The sequence below is a fragment of the Ipomoea triloba genome, chromosome 7 (assembly GCF_003576645.1).
Source record: "Ipomoea triloba cultivar NCNSP0323 chromosome 7, ASM357664v1".
In the NCBI taxonomy this organism is placed as follows: Eukaryota; Viridiplantae; Streptophyta; class Magnoliopsida; order Solanales; family Convolvulaceae; genus Ipomoea; species Ipomoea triloba.
In genome coordinates, this window is record NC_044922.1 from 1227955 (window position 1) to 1247509 (window position 19555).

Consider the following 19555-nt stretch of genomic DNA (forward strand, 5'->3'; position numbering starts at 1 on the left):
ATTACCAATATTGATACGCAGTTATATTAAATTATTTAGAGGCTTGTACTTCTACTAGTTGACTGGCCGCCGAGGGGGTGTTGGATAGGTCATTTTTTGTCTTAGATATTCATTCAAATAATTGAATTTGTTCATTGGATAAAAAATGAAATTTATTCCATTTGTGTACTCGCTGTATGAAGATAAAGACAAGACAGATTACCCAAGTATCTCGTGACAATATATCCAAATAGCAAAGATTCAAGACCCAATTATTCAAAGAAAACATTGTTGAAGAATATGCTTAAACGAAGTTAAAACACTCTTTTATTCATATCAATTATGAAAGTACATACACTTGTATATCAAGGAGCATTATAGATTATGCATGTGAAACAACAACTTCTTGATATATATTTTGAAAATGGAAATCAGTGACTATTTTAGTAATGGCGGTGTGGAGGGGGTGGTGGTGGAGATTTATAATAGTAGTGATGAGGAGGAGAGGGTGACGGTGGTGGAGGTGATTTGTAATAGTAAGGGGGTGGGGGTGATGGAGATGGTGGAGGTGGAGATTTATAATGGTAAGGAGGATGTGGAGACTTTTTAGGTGGTGGAGGAGAATTATAGTAGTATGGTGGCGGAGGAGATGGAGACGGTGGTGGGGGAGACTTGTAATAGTATGGGGGTGGAGGTGATGGTGATGGAGGGGGTGGTGATTTGTAGTAGTATGGTGGGCGTGGAGATTTTTTAGGTGGTGGTGGAGAACTATAGTAATAAGGCGGTGGTGGAGATTTCTTAGGTGGTGGAGGAGGAGACTTGTAGTAATACGGGGGCGGTGGAGATTTCTTTGGTGGAGGAGGAGACTTGTAGTAATACGGGGGTGGTGGAGATTTTTTAGGTGGAGGAGGAGACTTGTAGTAATACGGCGACGGTAGAGATTTTTTAGGTGGTGGAGGAGGAGACTTGTAGTAGTACGGCGGTGAGGGAGATTTTTTAGGTGGTGGAGGGGGAGACTTGTAGTAATACGGTGGTGGTGGAGATTTCTTAGGTGGGGGAGGAGACTTGTAGTAATACGGCGGCGGTGGAGATTTCTTAGGTGGTGGAGGAGACTTGTAGTAATACGGTGGTGGTGGAGATTTTTTAGGTGGAGGAGGAGACTTGTAGTAATATGGTGGTGGTGGAGATTTTTTAGGTGGTGGAGGAGGAGACTTGTAGTAATATGGGGGTGGTGGAGATTTTTTAGGTGGAGGAGGAGACTTGTAGTAATATGGGGGTGGTGGAGATTTTTTAGGTGGAGGAGGAGACTTGTAGTAATATGGGGGTGGTGGAGATTTTTTAGGTGGAGGAGGAGACTTGTAGTAATATGGGGGTGGTGGAGATTTTTTAGGTGGAGGAGGAGACTTGTAGTAATATGGGGGTGGTGGAGATTTTTTAGGTGGAGGAGGAGACTTGTAGTAATATGGGGGTGGTGGAGATTTTTTAGGTGGAGGAGGAGACTTGTAGTAATATGGGGGTGGTGGAGATTTTTTAGGTGGAGGAGGAGACTTGTAGTAATATGGGGGTGGTGGAGATTTTTTAGGTGGAGGAGGAGACTTGTAGTAATATGGGGGTGGTGGAGATTTTTTAGGTGGAGGAGGAGACTTGTAGTAATATGGGGGTGGTGGAGATTTTTTAGGTGGAGGAGGAGACTTGTAGTAATATGGGGGTGGTGGAGATTTTTTAGGTGGAGGAGGAGACTTGTAGTAATATGGGGGTGGTGGAGATTTTTTAGGTGGAGGAGGAGACTTGTAGTAATATGGGGGTGGTGGAGATTTTTTAGGTGGAGGAGGAGACTTGTAGTAATATGGGGGTGGTGGAGATTTTTTAGGTGGAGGAGGAGACTTGTAGTAATATGGGGGTGGTGGAGATTTTTTAGGTGGAGGAGGAGACTTGTAGTAATATGGGGGTGGTGGAGATTTTTTAGGTGGAGGAGGAGACTTGTAGTAATATGGGGGTGGTGGAGATTTTTTAGGTGGAGGAGGAGACTTGTAGTAATATGGGGGTGGTGGAGATTTTTTAGGTGGAGGAGGAGACTTGTAGTAATATGGGGGTGGTGGAGATTTTTTAGGTGGAGGAGGAGACTTGTAGTAATATGGGGGTGGTGGAGATTTTTTAGGTGGAGGAGGAGACTTGTAGTAATATGGGGGTGGTGGAGATTTTTTAGGTGGAGGAGGAGACTTGTAGTAATATGGGGGTGGTGGAGATTTTTTAGGTGGAGGAGGAGACTTGTAGTAATATGGGGGTGGTGGAGATTTTTTAGGTGGAGGAGGAGACTTGTAGTAATATGGGGGTGGTGGAGATTTTTTAGGTGGAGGAGGAGACTTGTAGTAATATGGGGGTGGTGGAGATTTTTTAGGTGGAGGAGGAGACTTGTAGTAATATGGGGGTGGTGGAGATTTTTTAGGTGGAGGAGGAGACTTGTAGTAATATGGGGGTGGTGGAGATTTTTTAGGTGGAGGAGGAGACTTGTAGTAATATGGGGGTGGTGGAGATTTTTTAGGTGGAGGAGGAGACTTGTAGTAATACGGTGGTGGTGGAGATTTTTTAGGTGGAGGAGGAGACTTGTAGTAATACGGCGGTGGTGGAGATTTCTTAGGTGGAGGAGGAGACTTGTAGTAATACGGCAGCGGTGGAGATTTCTTAGGTGGAGGAGGAGACTTGTAGTAATACGGTGGGGGTGGCGACTTGTAATAGTAAACCGGATCGACGTGCTTTGGCGGTGGGGGTGATGCATAAATGTAAGGCTTGGAATCCTCAGCTACACAAGAAGCTAGCAAGCAAAGAGCTAAAGCAAATGCAAGTTGAGGCCATTGCCTCAACTCCTTATGAGTCACCATACTTTTGCAAATGTTTGTGTTGTAGTACACTCAAATGAGGAATTAGGCCTATTTATAGTGAGGAGATTCAAATCATTGGTTTGAAGAATTTATTAATTTATTATTAAAAAAGTAACAAATTATCAATAAACAGCCTGTATTTAGCTAAAAAAGAAATATATAATTGCGAGAGGGAATATTGGACTCCCACTAAGATAGCAAATTTGATTATAGCATGCAGGCCAAGAGAAAAGTCAACTTGGGAGGTTAGGTAGTGAGTCCTAAACATTTTTGTTCAATATAGCTAATTGCTGAAAAGCTAACTAAAACGCGTAGTAGACTAAAACCAATGAAATCCTTCTTTTTATAATTAAATTACAAATTACATACTAGAATACATATAATTGCTACTGATATATATATAACAAAAGATCTTGTGGCCTAGTGGCACCCGATTTACACTCTGTTTACTCTTTATATTTCAGTAGGTTGAGAAAGTAATTATGAACATATACTACATTGTAACAGAGTCAGATATTAATCGGTTGCTTCATTTTTTTTTTCAATGTTAATTCACGTAAATATCGTTTCTGTTTTCAATTAAGGGTCCGTTTTGAAAAGCATGAAAATGACTTCTGAAAAATGTTTACTCGAAAATGAGTTACTTTTAAGAAAACATTTTTCTTTCCCGTGTTTGGCTGCATAGTAGAAAATTGTCTTTGTGTTTTTGGCTCATTTTTTGAAAAATGAAAAATGAGCCACTTTTCAGAAAATATTTTTCTTTCCCGTGTTTGGCTGCATAGTATAAAACTGTCTTTGTGTGTTTTGTTCATTTTCTGAAAAATGAGTAGAATTGTATAATTAAACATTTTAAATATTTATTTAGAATATAAAAATATTTATAATAATATTAAAAATAAAATTATTTATCAAACATTTTTAAAAAATGGTTTTCGGTGGAAACCAAAGCTATTCCGGTTTTCTACGGAAACCAAACTTATGATTTTTGTCGGAAACCTTGTTTTGAGTGTGGCAGAAGTCATTTTCCGCCAAATTGACTGAATTTTCAAATTGCATCTAAACACTGAAAACCCGAAAAATGATTTCCATTCGAGTTTCCAAACCAATCCTAAAAAAACCAAAATTTACAAACATGCAATCTATACATCCAGTTTAACTCCATTCCGAGTCAAATTTGAATTCTTGATCTTCAAATTCATATATATTCAAGTATGAAAAATCTCTTTAATATCTCAATAAGAATGAAAGGAAAAGAGACATGTGAACTACAATCCAAATAATGAAAACACAAGTTGTATTTCTTAATGATTTCTAGTAAGAATATAATGATATTAGCTATCGGTCATGTAGTAAGAACAATAAGCATGAATTCAAAGACTTTATTTTTATTTTTTTTTGGGTATTTTAAAGTCTTGATGGTGATCGATCATCGTCGATGAACATCACAGTCCGGCCAATGGCATTACCTACCAAAATCAAAATATTATAAAATTATAAATTAATACTTCCATCCCAAAATAAATGCACTAATTGTGTTTGGTACGATATAGGATATTTAAGAAAATAAATGAAATGTTATTTTTTCTTCTTTTAAGTTTAGGTACCTTTCACTTCTTGACTTTTAAATCAAATAGGTACGGCCATGAGGTCTTATCAAAGTGATAAAGTTACTAGTTTTTATGATAATCTAAAAGATAAATATGTTAAATTAGAGAAAAGAAAAAAGTTTGAATTTGTTCTTTGCCAACTTACAATTAGCTTAGTTTGTTGCATGTATGGGGCATTCCTAATGAGATTTGTCTTTGCAGATTATTACACAAAAGTGAGAGCTACCAAATGCACACTTTGATTAGTAGCAGCAAATTTTTCTCGTTATTTAACAAAAATGTTAGTGGTATTTAAATTAGGATGTGTTTGAAAATCCAAAAAATGATTTCTGAAAATCATTTTTCGAGTTTTCAGTGTTTGGATGCAATTGAAAAATTCAGGGAATGGAAAAATGTTTTCCGTCGACGGAGGAAAATCTAGTCATTTTGGTGGAAGTAATTTTCCGCCACACTCAGAACAAGGTTTCCGACAGAAACTGGTTTTTTTTTTTTATTAAATTTTTTTGATAAATTATATTATTTTTAATATTATTATAAATATTTTATATTCTAAATAAAATATTTAAAATGTTTAATTATACAATTCTACTTATTTTTCAGAAAATGAACCAAACGCACATAGACATTTTTTTGCTGTGCAGCCAAATTAAACACGGGAAAGAAAAAATGTTTTTTGAAAAATGACTCATTTTCCAGAAAACATTTTCCTACTTTCCAAACTAACCCTTAGAAGAGTTTGTATGATTACAATTACAATAGCACTTAATCTACATTTATATGCATGTTTCTAGGGCACAACTCGGTCAACCAACTTAAAATAAATTCATGAGTTTCTCTTTAATTTGATCTTGTTGTGGATACTAAGGGTGTTTGGTTCGCACATGAGAATCATAATCGGAATGTGAATCAAATACTTGGTAATGGAAATGGCTTTTGGTGAAAGTATTTTGCATGTTTGGTAGTAGAGTGAAATTGGAATGATTACCAAGATGTTTGGTTGTGTATGAACTATAATGGGAATAAATGTTTTAAAAATACAAAAAAAAAAACAAAAATCAAGGTATTTAATTTGATCCTAATAAAACGACATCCAAAACATCAATATGAACAAAAAAAGAAAATCTGAAAGTATTAATCGGAACTTAAAAATTAGATTACCAATAAGATGGAATGATATCCCTTTTTAATTAGGGAATGAGATTTTTAATTAAAGGAGTAATCAAATCCAATAGTTGCGTCAAACGACATGGTTGTGGCTTTTTAAATGAAAGGTCTCAGGTTCAAACCCCAGTGTTGAGGCATTGACTCTATGTGCTTTAGTAGGTTAAGAAAGACTCTATGTGTTTATACACTACATTGTAACAGAATACTCAAAAATAATTCCATAGTTGTGCTTTAAAAAATTATCAACCAAACACTAACTACAAAATTCATGAACTAAACACAACCTAAAATTTATAGCATGCATTGATGTATATTAAGTACTATTGAAATTAAACGTACTATCTATGTGTAGAATTAGGAATAATGTACTCTCTATGAGTAGAATTAGTAGTTTATCACGGCGATTAGTTACATGTTTAATTGTGATCCACAATTTCATGAATTTATTAAAATGTTTGGCATGTATTTAAAATTTTTACTGTAGATTTTAAATGCATGAGTACGGTAATGTAGAAAAAGAAAAAAAGTAACTTTACATATAATTGAAAGATGAAAAGTGGTGATGATATAATTAAGATATGAAATATATTATTTTCTTTAATTTAGGGACTAAAAATATTTTTTTTCTTAAATCACATTTTATAAATAAAATAGAATTAATTTCATTTTTGGTCTTACATTTATAAGTGACAGTCTATCTTTAGTTTTTTTTTTTTTTCAAAACATCATTCTTTGGTCCTAGTATTATTATGACATGACCATTTTTTGTCCTCTATCAACAAAATAATTTAAATACCGTTAGATTGTAGGACATTTCGGTTTTCAATATAATTATGAATTTTTTATAAATAAAACTAAAAAATATAACGGCTCAACACACTTTGTATTAAACTAAATATTACAAAAAAAAAAAAAACTGAATTGAAAATATATAATTCGAGTTAAACCACATAAATTGAACCAAATACATACTAGAAGTAACTTTCTCTCTAGATTTGAGCAAGAGGATGGAGGGAGTAGTAGTTATCGTTGCCTCTTTCTCATCTGGATTTGGAGATAAAAAGGTAACCAATTTCATAGAGGTGGAGATTGAGAGTGCGGTTGTATTCTCTCCAAACTTGGTTGCCTTTTAATTTTTTATACTTTTTATGATAATTAAAATAAATTTATAGATTTATTTTAACACACAATCTCCCAAAATGCCTATACACTACATGCTAATATATTGAAATTAGCCATGTTATAATCTCAATCCGATAATTATTGACATTTATTAATTATACAATTAAATATTTTAATTACACATATAATTTTTTGTCAAGGGTCTAATTATACAAAAATGTAAAATTTTAGTAGCCTACGGGAGTATTTGATATTTACTTCTTTTAGTTTTTAATTAAGGTTTCAAAAAATTGGAAAATTTTAAAGATAAGAAATTCATATGATTATATATCCATTAACACCTACAAGAAATTGAGACAATTGTACAACAACAACCAATCTTTTGACTTTTCTAATATAACCCCAAATTTTTTATTGAACCTTATATATGTGTGCGCATGTGTTGAAGCTAAGTTCAAATGAAAAGTGAAAATTAGCCTTGCTATGAGAACTTATGATCCGTCCATCTAAATGACTAATGGTTGAAAAATAAGGAATTTAGAAAGGCAAAAATCAATTTTTTAAAATATTATAAATTTTAAATTGACTTGTATTTTTTTTCTATTTTTAATTTATTTTCTAAAATTTAATCATTTTAGGTGGACGGATCATATATATTTGTATGTGTGTGTGTGTATATATATATATATATATATATATATATATATATATATATATATGCCCTCCATATTTCTTAGTCAAACAGCTAATTAAGCATTAATTTATTTATTTTTTGGGTCCTATTATGGTTATTGTCTAATTATATGTGGGACATAATCTCCAAGGAAAAAGAAGCCTTCTAGAGGATTTATATATCCAAACCAATCAACTACTCGATCAATGGCTCAGATCGGCCAATCATGTTTCCCATTAATGGATTTGATATTCTTTGCTTGAATTATTGATCAAACGTCTATATTGAATCAAGAATTATTATTATTATTATTATTATTATTATTATTATTATTCATGTGACATTTTTAATTAATTACCTTCTATTGAAAAATTAGCAAAAATGATGTCTGAGATCCACTTTTAATTTGGTCGGGTTCAAGTGGATTTGAATTATCTTAATTGAGAGAAATTAAATGAATTTTGTATATTTACACAATTACACACTCAAAATACATGATGGGTGAATGATGAGAAATTAATTATCAACGACGTATATTCATGAATTGAAGTCAGAAAAATAAAGCTTAGAAAGACGTTTAAGCTAAGTAATCTAGCTTTATTGTACATTAAAACTAAATGCCAATTTAAATTAGTAAATAAGATAGAACAATGTGTTAAACAGAGAATAATAGAGAAGAAGAGATATATAGCCTTGCATAAGAGAGAAGAGAGTGTCAAAATAGCAAGGGCACTTGCCTAAACACCAACAAAAATAGGTACACATTTGATGGTCAAGAATATTATTGAACAAAATTAGAAGACAAAAATTAGTGATAAAATTATTATAGTTGAGGAATTATTTCAGTAATTTACTAGTTATAAAATTTATTTCTTTTCTTAATATTTATTATTAGACAAAAAATAATAGAGGGGAAGAGATACATATAGTCTTGCATGAGGGAGAAAAGAGTATCAAAATAGCCAAGGACACTTTCCTAAACACCAAGATGATCTAAAATGGTGTCCAAAATGCATGTCATGCCATGATCAAGAATATTATTAAACGAAACTAGAATTCGAGAATCAAAGTAGTAAAATCGATAGAGGTGAAGAAGCATTTCAATAATATACTCATTATTTAATATATTTTGTCTTCTTTACTATATATATTAGATGAAGAATAATAGAGGAGAAAGAGATACTTATAGCCTCGCATGAGGGAGAAGAGAGTGTCAAAATAGCCAAGGACACTTGCCTAAACACCAACATCTAAAAAATGTTCAAAAAATGCCATGCCTTGGCAATTTCAAACACCTTTTAATAAGATATATATTGTGAAGGCAAGTCATCCTTGGCTACTCAACAACACTTTTCTCTTCATGACAGACCTCTCTTCTTAGAAATAAACACTTCGCAAAACTAAAATAAATTAAAATTTAAATACAACAACTAATTAATTTAACGGTTAATATTATTGAACAAAACTAGAAGTCCAGAACCAAAGTGATAAAATTGACATAGCTGAAGAACCATTTCGAATAATAGAGGAGAAGAGAGGCCTTGCATGAGGGAGAAAAGAGTGTCAAAATAGCCAAGGATACACTTGCCTAAACACCAATAAAAAGATGTTCAAAATGCCATGCCATATATATATATATATGCCATGGCAATTCTCAAAGCTAAGATCTCAAATTAAATTGTGTAGGCAAGTCATCCTTGGCTACTCAACAACAGTTTTCTCTTCATGCAATGCCTCTCTTCCTAGAAACACTACTCAATTGGTGCACTCTCTTGTTCATAGCAATGCCCATATTTATACATAGCCTCAGCTAGAAGTGGATTAGACTAGTCACTATCACTTTGATCACTCATATCTACTTTCCCATCCATATATATATTTTGACATTCCATATATTGCAAAAGAATATATGCCCTTCTACCCATTTCAGATGGGTGGAATTCATGTTCAAAGCATCATCAGCAAGAAGTGCTTGCTTGGCAATATTTTGTCCTTAGACTGATCAATAATTTGATCTTTTAGCTCTCCAAGGATCACTTAACTAATTCTATCATCCATACGGACTATTTAAAATATATATATAATGCTTAGCAACTTCTTGAGCTAATGTGTATGTCTCATATGTTACTGGAAGATGACAGGTGATCGAGCGTAATGGAACAGAGTGGGATGGAACAACGTATTATCATCACAATTTTATAAATGCATGTACAGTTAAAGTTACCTATAAATTAAATATGATGTTTGTAACTCTGAATGTATTATCATCACAATTAATGAAAGATCTCATACACTCTGGTGGACGTAGGCAATAGTCGAACCACATAAATCGTCTTCTTAATTATTTTTTCGTAATCTCTTGCTCTTGACTCTCGTTTTCCCTTGTAGCATGTCTAGACTTTGGACTATTTTTCATGAGTTTTAATTATGTTGGGATAAAGGGTTTCGCATGGTAGAGCTAAAAAATGACTCGAATGTGGCTCTTTAGTAAGGGTAGCCTCGGTTCGATTATGGTTTCAAACTGCCGGTTAAGAGTGACTTCTTTATTTTAAAAAGTCGAAGGGTCGAGTCACACCAAATATATTTATTTGTGTTATTTTAATTGGTTTTTTTTTTTAGAGAAAATATTATTTTTAGTCCCTCAACTATAATACATGTATCAATTTTGGTCCTTGACTACTAAAATTTTCAAATTAGGTCCATGACTATTCAATTTGTATCACTTTTAGTCCTTGACTATTAACATTTTCAAATTAGGTGCATGACTATTCATTTTGTATCACATTTGGTCATGCAGTTAAATTTTTCGGCCAAATTTCCGGCGAAGTCATCGGGGGTGACCGGCGTTTTCTATTTTATTATTATTATTATTATTTATTTTTAAGTTTTTTTTTTATTTAAAAGTTACGGAGTATTAAAATAATTTTTAAAATAAAAATTAAATAAATTAGTCGGTCACCGGTGACTTCGGCGGAAATTTGGCCGGAAAATTTAACGACAGGACCAAATGTGATACAAAATGAATAGTCATGTACCTAATTTGAAAATGTTAATAGTCAAGGACCAAATGTGATACAAATTGAATAGTCATGCACCTAATTTGAAATTTTTAATAGTCAAGGACCAAAATTGATACATATATTATAGTTGAGGGACTAAAAATGATATTTTCTCTTTTTTTTTTTTTTTTGTGTATGATATTCATCATATTAAGTTCAAAGAAAAAGGTCCCAACATTATATTATTAGTCAAACTATTATAGATTGCATGCCATGCAGCATTGGATTCTATATGCTTACTACTTTTGCCAAAGGTCAAGCTACAAGGGGTCCAAAATAGGAGATAAAAACTCACATAAGTATTCCCTCACCTATGATCGTGACAGCTAATACAATTTGTTAAATTGTTAGACAAAATTACTAACACTACCCGTTATTAGCTAACGGTCAAATTAAGCTTACAAGGGCCTAAAATAGGAGTTAAAAACTTGTATCAGTAATTTCTGCACCTCTGATCAGCGAACGGTTAATACAATCCTCTAGAGAGCTAGACAAAATTACTAACACAATACTATCACCATGGTTGCAGTAGGCGCTAGTCAAGCACTCGAGCGGTAGACTAGCGTCTAGGCGGTTTACTCTCTCTCTCTATCTCTCTCTCTCTATATATATATATATAACAAGGCTGACTCAATCGAGTAAACTTCGACTAACTCGGCTAAATTTGGCCGAGTTAGCCGTCAACTCGGCCGATCTAAGTTAGGCGCCTAGGCAGTCGGTCGCCTAGCCGCCTAGGGTTAATTCACCTTGGTCTAGGGGCTCTTAGCACCTAGGCAGCCGCCTAGGTAGATTTTTGCACCAGGGCTATCCACTATTTGTTAATTATCAAATAAGCCCTACCTTCAAATCATTACATATATGCATGTATTGGGAAATTACATGCATGCTATGCTTACACTTAACCCATTATTGCATTCAACGTACAAATAGGGAGAAGAATATGCCTGGCTTAGGAGAGAACACTTAGCCTCCATTCAAAACCAAAGAATATATCCGGGCAGGCCGGTATGGGAACAGATGAGATAATGTCATATTTGAAAGAAGTCCTGGTAGGAATGTCAAAATGAGACAAGATCAGAATATAATAATTAGTATGGATAGAAAGTGATATGTGGCTATGTGCCATCCCATCCAAGAAAGGTATGGATAATGCATGTGATGAGACTGCAAGCACACGAGTTTGACGATCAACGCCGCAGTGGTGCACGAGTTTGATGCATGCCGCATGAGATTCCGCTATTGTGATTTCACCACTTGTTATTATCGTATGCATGTATGGGCAGTCATTACTTATTTTCGTAACAGAAGTATTGCACCTCAATCACGAGAGTCACATTGCTATCTGCGTTTTGGTACAGTGGAGGAGATTTACATGTCTCAACCCTTTTCTTGAAGCATGGTAGGGTAGTCATAACTTAAACGAAAAGATTGCACCTCAATCACGAGGGTCCCATTGCCTCTGCCCTGAAGCTAAGTTTTAGTGGATCCGGAGGAGATTTACGTGCCTCAGCTTACTTAAACCTTTTCTTAAAGTATGTATGGATCAGACAACCATTCGATCACGAGAGTCCCATTGCCTCTGCTATATATAAAGTTTCGGGGGAGGAGATTTACATGCCTCAACTTACTTTAATCTTTTTTCTTGAAACATGCATGACATCCATTGCTTACATATTTTTTAACGAAAGGATTGCACCTCAATCACGAGATTCTCATTGCCTCTGCTTCGAAATTTGGGTGGAGTGTATTTACATGCCTCAACTTAAACATTTTTCTTGAAGCATATGCATGCATGGGCATCCATTACCTTTGCTTATGAGGGTCCCATTACCTCTACTCTAAAGTTTCAGTGGAAGAAATTTTTATGCCTCAACTTAAACCTTTTCTTGAAGCTATAAATATGGGGCTTCATTGCCATGTAGAAGCACACCAAGCAAATATAGCTAGAAGAGAGTGCTTGCATGAAGAGAAGAGTCTTGTTTAGTAGCCAAGGATGACTTGCCTAAGCTACAAAACCATTTGAAACTTTCTAGGTTTCAATTTCAGGCAAGTCATCCTTAGCTAACTTGACATGCTCCTCCCTTTCATGCAAGCCCTTCTCTTCTTGATCCAAATCGAACACTACGGCGAAAAATAGTATACTCTTGAAGGAAAAACAATATAATGTTGTTGTGAAATGATGAATCAACATATCAGAAAGGAAGATGGGACTAACATGATAGGAAGAATATTGTTTGGTAGCCAAGGATGACTTGCCTGCACCAATTTCATCAGGTCTTTCATGAAGTTAGTGTAAAAAGCTAAGACCTTTGATATGGTTTTCAGGCAGTCTCCTTGGCTATCTTGACAGGTTCTTCTTTCTCATGTTAGGCCTTCTCTTCCATGCATGTTTGTTAACTCATTACTATCACCATATATATATATATATATATATATATATATATATATAATATCTATATTTACAAGATTTGTGTTACATTTTTCCCTTTTACAGTTGTACTTGACTTGGGTGCTCTCTACCGGTGGGCTTTTTTGAGCCGGCCCGCTTAGGCCCACAGAGTTTTGGCCCGTCTCGGCCCGCCAGCCCGTATTGACAGCTCTATCTACCGCAACCACTACCCGGATTAGGAGGACCCTGCGCGATGGATTCAACCGGGAGGGTGTTAGCAAGAATCGAACTGGTCACTTTCTGGTACGAGAATCATGTTTCACCCACTAGGTCACCCTTAATTTTGAGACAGATTATTTTATTTGTTGCTCTTATCTGTTCCTTCAATTTTCTTATTTTTTCAGTTTCATGTCTAGCTATTATCTGAGGTGGATTGTGGTGTAAACCATTAAACACAGCTGGGAAATCACCTATGGCTACATTTGATTTTTGGACCACTCAAAGACAAGAAAAAAAATTATGAATTTTTCACCTTTTTCAATCATGTTATTGGAGGTAGTCTAAAAATGTTTGACAGTTTCAACCACCTATGATGGGTGGTCCTAAAATTCATCACCCTGCTAATAAAAAACCATATTTTCAACCCTTCTGATGATTGGAATTTTTTTACAGCATTCTATCGTACGTCTAAAATGTGACACTGACTATTACACAAGTGCAGGTCCCACCAACTGATCATATCATCATGATCAGGTCTTATAAAGTAAAGAATTTTACAGCTATTATGCCTTCAAGGAAGTCATCTTACAATAGGGGGGAAACACATGAAACAATACTTGCATGTAAAACAGCATTAATTGCAAGCTCTAAACAACACAAAAGAATTCTGACAACACACTTCTTCTAACATCAAGTCATCAACTAAGCTAAATCTTCATATGTTAACATGAAAGGTTAACAGCAAAGGATCGAAGATAATGTAGGGGAAATGTAAAGGGACGGGAAAGCTACGGTAAGATTGAATAAAGAGAAGATGAATCCGGGGTCGCCCTATGTTTATAAATAGAAAACCTTTACTGCTTTGGCGCTTTGATCACCACGTCTGAGTAACATATCGGGCATGCCTGTTAACGTTAGGAACGATTTAGCAACATGGGTGATATTCGGTATGGTGTACATACTAAGTGAAATGTAAATTAGTTTAGGTTTAGTCGATTACTTTGTTGATACTGAGCCATCTGCTGCCACAAGCTTTGTGATAGGCATGTTTGCACGGAAGAGTGATTTGACGATCGCCTTTCTTGTACTCCATTTGGCAGATCACGCACCTGTTAAAGACAGGAATCAAGTTGAATTGGTTCAGGTGCGAAAGAGGCGGAGAATAATCAGATAAAGCCAGAGATTATGTCAAAGTGAAAGGATCTTGCCTTTCGGTTCTTGATTTCCTTCTTGAGAATAGGCCGCGCTTGAACTTTGTGACGGGGAGCAAAGAGATGAGGTCTTGAGAAAGACCTCTGCTTTGAGTTCCAACCGCCTCTCCCAATTCAAGCAATTCCTATCAAGCAATATTGTCAGTTTTCGGGATCAATATTGTCTTGCCAGTAACACCACAGAATGAATAATCAGAGTTCAGATAACTAATTCTCAGTCGTGTATGTGAAGATGAATTTAGACGGTGAACCTCATAGGTCATGTTGTCGGGATCAATATTGTCTTGCCAAACAACCTGCAGTAATTCATAAGAGGATGAATGAAAAAAAACGGTTTTCCTAACTCAGCTGCTTCTTCGGTATTACATTTTGAATACACAAGGAGGATATGAGTAGTCGAAAATAAACACTAAAAAAGGTGACTTAAGAGTTTCGACAAGAAAATTTCATACCTCACTGACACGAGTATTATGATGACCTCGAGGACCTGCTAAATTAGAAGAAAATGCTTAATGCATCAACAATAAAATCTGCAATTTTTTCTCTAAAACAAGAAAACAGAACTCACATTCCATGGAATTAGCACCCAAATGTTCTTGTTGGTGCATATCTGCTGCTACAGACTCACTTTCAGCAATCGTTGAAGGGTTTTCTAGATGTCGATCTTGCACCTCATTCCCAGATACTTGATTGTTCAAAACATGGTCATGACTATAATCATAATAACAGAAATTCCCAGCTTCAGAGAACCCGAACTTGTATTGATTGGTATAAACAGAAGGGTAAAGACTCTCCTGCACAAAGCAGAAGCAATTACATACGCATATTATGCAAAATCTTGACTAGTCTTAACCTTCAAGGAGAAGAAAGACCAAAACAATAATAGAATACAGTCACAAAAATAAGCAACTTTGAATCAATCAAAATATCGAAAGAAACTGCAGTGATTGCAAAAGGTTTTCACAAGCTCAGCAGTAGACAAGCTTATCCTAAATGAAAAAAAGGGGCATTGTTCAGTCATTCTTAGCTTACAGGACAAAAGATGCCATGTTCAAAAAGGAGAGCTACAGTACTTTCTTTTTTTAGGCTAGGATGCCTAACTGCTTAAGCCCCCCACAATAAACGCTCTTAATAGAAAGGACCCCTCTAAACAAAGACTTAAACTTTTGTTTTGCCACAATAAGAGTCCTAGTCCCTTCCGCTACACCAACTTCAGTTGGTAAAGTTACAATAAAACTGTGGCTTACGAGTTAACGAGCTATCGATCACTAAATCATCACTTGTCAGTTATCATTCTTGAAGTGGAGCCAATCCAGAAAGACTATAGTCTATAGGCAAAAATTGTACGGAGTAATATAAACAAGATTAGATAACTCACGGGAGCATATGAAGCATCAGCAAAGATATAGTTCACATGGTCATAGGTCATGGCTCCAAAGAAATCCATGAAGCTTCCAATGGAGTTGTAAGGCATGGCAGAATTTGAGTAATGAAATTCCAACTGAGGGTTCCAGCTCATCTTGAATCAATTATAAATATGAAACACAATCACCTTCTTCTCAGCAGTAGCTCTTTAAATCCACTCAATGAAATGAGCAACATAAGAGTTGAAACCCAAACGCATAACAGTATCCTCTTGCCAACAGGCAGAAGCAGATCATCAGCACAGAGGACTGCAATTTCTATCAAGATACCTTATCATCCCTGCCAAATTCTTGCAATCCTATAAAGGAAGAAAGATCATTAATCAGTATTAAATGTGGCAGGAGTTTCAGATTCCTTTAAGAAGAACAAGCAGGTAGATAATAACATCAAAACAATTTAATGCATCAAGCCATCAATAACTCTAAATTTGCCCACAAAAGGTGAAATTTCCTAGCCCAGATCCCACACCCTAACCTGACAGGATAATGAATGAGTAAATCACGGGCCGAGGAACGGTGCCTGAATCTCACCACATTAGGTGTAACTCTCATACTGTGATGTAAGACTCGATTGTGTCTAACCCACAATCTACCCTCCAGTAAAACAGATGCCCGGGATCAATAACTCTAAACTAATACTCCGTATTACATTTTCAACGAAAATATGATAATTGCAGATCATGCACAGAGAAGAACGCAACAAATTCCAAAATTTCATCATTAAAAAAAAAAAACGGTTCCTTATATCTTGACGAACAGTTACTACTTAGAACCAGCACAAATTACAGAGCAACAAATCAAAACAAAGGAAGAAACATTAAAGATCAAATTTTTACCGCATTTTCCTCATAAAAACTCACGGTTCCACCTCTAAAATACTCAATAAACAATCAAACAGAAACACTTTTTCCCCGAAGATTTTCTGAACAACCAAGCGGATCAAAGATGAAAACTAGTACCACATTTACGGGAAAACGATGAGTTAACCGTTCGAGGTGCTGTGTCTCGAGAATTCTGAGGCTCGAGAAAGCATACAAACTAAGAAGAAGAAACTTGGCGCAACCGAATCGAATCGGTTGATCGATCAAAGCAAAAGAGTAAAAAGCATTTAAAGATAGAAGAATGCAAAAAAGATGATTCTCATACAGACAGGCAGAGATAGAGATAGAGATAGAGAGATTAAAGAACCGACATTGCTCGCTTTTTTGAACGCCCGCCGCAGTCTTCTTCAGCTCACCAAAGTGACTCTCTCTCTCTCTCTCTCTGCTGGAGTCTGCGTGTCAGCATCGCTTGGGAGAGAAAATGCAACACATAATCGAATCACTCTTATTGCGCTCACCAACTGCGTGATTGTCTAAAGTTTTCTTATATTGGAATAGTTTAATCCTTATCATTGTATTATTTTTTATAAATAAACAATTATAACTATTTGATGGATATATTAGAGATGGATCCAGATCGAACCGACCCGAGGAAAAGCAATGATGATCCGGAGGGCGACCTAGGCCCCGAGCGGTCTCAACTTGAGGCAGCCTCTACTTGGGCCTGGTTCGTCCTTGTTTGCTACATGCACAGACAGAGGATCCAACTGCTCGCCCTATTCTCATGGAGGCGGGTAGGAGGAAGTCTTATTATAAATTAGCTCATTATTATTTTGTTAAGACATCATTCAACCAATTCATTCACTTGTAATCATCTTATATTACAACATCCATTAGTACAAGATTTGTCTCTGTTGTGACATATATTCCTTGTCTTTATCATTTGTTATTTATCGTATTATCCTTTTTATTTATTTATCAGATTTGTTAATTCGAACCATCCAAATTAATTAAATCCATCACTATTTACATGCTTATAATGACCCAATAAAGAAACATATTTGTATAAGTTTAGCAATACCATGTATGTCATTCTATAGCATTATAGCAACATATACACAATAGTGGTTAAAAAAAGTATATTAATCTTAAATGCAATAATAAATATAGGTATATCTTGTGCGTTAAAGTAGCTAGCTTTTCACATGAATTAGGGAGTGCCTTACATTTAATTTGAAAATGCAACGTCATGCATGTTATATTATTTGTAACATTAGGAGTGCAATGTGCACAATCTTAAGCTTACAAAACTATATATGCCATTATGCCATTTGGTAAAACTATTTTAAGTATGTTATTTTATGTTTTAAATTGAATATTACCAGCTCAGCCCGTCTGTCCCACAGTAAAGACCAAGTGGGTTTCAGCGGTCATGTACTATTTTTACATATAAGATACTTTTTATTTGGATATGTCCCGAGTAAATTACACTCCGTACCTAACTCATTTTGATATTAATATATATTTACTTGTACTGAGATAAAAACAAAAATGTCACGAGGTTAGACACATGCTGTTTGGTTCTGGTTCGTTACAGGTAGATGAACTAACGAAACAACTCCGTTACCGGTGTGACCGGTAACTGGACTAATCGGTTTCCGAAATTAAGTTTGAACTTTGGAAACGCCGTGGTCCCACGGCTCCCACGAGATTCATGTACGAGACAGAAATCAGAAAAGGGAATAACCGGTTTTCTTGTTGCTCACATCTTGATCTCTTTTGTGGGATCAAGGGCAACCTGTAGGACAGTGGGGTCCATTTCAAGGTGGACCCCACATTTATGGGACCTATTCCTAGGATCCATTCAATTGTAGGTATTTTTTCCCTAAAAAGATCCTACATGATAAAAAAAAATTGTACAATATCATTTCACAAAAATTATTTTGCCTCTAAAGAATTGTTCTTACTATATAAAAGAGTTAATTCCCAAAAGGAAAATACTATGCCCATTTTTTACTCTCATTTTTTATTTTTACGTACAAAATTTTAATGTTTGACACTTGTATAGAGATTCACATGAAAAAATAATTTATTAGTCATCGTCATATCAGTGAGTAAAATTTAGAGAGTAAGATTTGAGAATCCATGTATAATAAGAACTCTTCTCAAAATGGTCCTCCAACTGTAGCCTTTTCTGAAATTGATTCCATGACTTGTAATTGCACCCAAACTAGTCTTCAGACTATTGAAATTTAAGTTATATTGATCATCCATTAGCATTGACGTCAAGTTGGCATTAAAATGAATGGCAAAATGAGAAATTTAGTTCATGGATGTACTGCATTTTAATGATTGCAACTCCATTTTTGCAAATTGCAAAACTTTTCTGTAAAAATTAAGTCTTCATTCCTCAAAATGTGTATACATACTATATGACATTGATCGAGTACTTGGCACATAATTTAATTAGTGAAAATTCCACTCAAATTAATCATACCCAATAGTATATGTACATGTACTATCAAACATTGAGTACTAGGCACCTAATTTTCACTACTACCCAAACTTATAGCATGTACTATTTCATCTACATGAGCCTCATTATTAACCATTCAAACTTGTCTTATTAGGCTTCTGGAAAGTTAAATACTTGAAATTACTCAACCTAAAGTGGTTATGTACTTATATTACATTATTGTTCCTTGTTGATCCGATCTCTACTCTCTCACTTTTATTTTCTGATGTAATAACCATTGATAAGTTATTTTCATTATGTGAGTCTCAAGTAATATTTTTCTAACACAACAGATAAATTATGCCACATGGTTGATGTTTCCTGTCTATCTATCTTGGATCTACTAGAAGACTGGTAGATTTATGACATGGGGATGGTGATTTTATCAGATCAGATGCAAGGCTGAAACCATATCCTCCAAGCTCTATATTCCCTGCAAAAAAGCTTCCATTTGCATGTGAGAGAGAGGAAAATGATTGCTTGTGGAAGACAA

The 19555-nt window shown here is 35.0% G+C and overlaps 2 protein-coding genes across 4 annotated transcripts; both read right to left on the reverse strand.

Annotated features, from left to right (window-relative positions):
• Positions 1-285: 285 nt before the first annotated feature.
• LOC116024567 (extensin-2-like) lies at positions 286-2869 on the reverse strand. The gene has a single exon (XM_031265480.1). The coding sequence runs from the start codon at positions 2856-2858 to the stop codon at positions 423-425; it is 2436 nt and encodes an 811-aa protein (XP_031121340.1). The 5' UTR covers positions 2859-2869; the 3' UTR covers positions 286-422.
• Positions 2870-13592: 10723 nt separating this feature from the next.
• Positions 13593-17057, reverse strand: LOC116024763 (E3 ubiquitin-protein ligase BIG BROTHER-like). Of its 3 annotated transcripts, none has more exons than XM_031265754.1 (8): positions 16919-17057; positions 15681-16025; positions 14871-15096; positions 14755-14789; positions 14554-14598; positions 14300-14427; positions 14092-14200; positions 13593-13996 (listed from the first exon to the last, which is right to left on the reverse strand). In XM_031265754.1, the coding sequence occupies exons 2-8, from the start codon at positions 15819-15821 to the stop codon at positions 13946-13948; spliced, it is 735 nt and encodes a 244-aa protein (XP_031121614.1). In that variant the 5' UTR covers positions 15822-16025; positions 16919-17057; the 3' UTR covers positions 13593-13945. The 3 variants fall into 3 exon arrangements, with proteins under 3 accessions (XP_031121614.1, XP_031121615.1, XP_031121613.1); XM_031265755.1 differs by lacking the exon at positions 16919-17057 and adding an exon at positions 16686-16880; XM_031265753.1 differs by lacking the exon at positions 16919-17057 and adding an exon at positions 16563-16880.
• Between the last annotated feature and the right edge of the window lie 2498 nt (positions 17058-19555).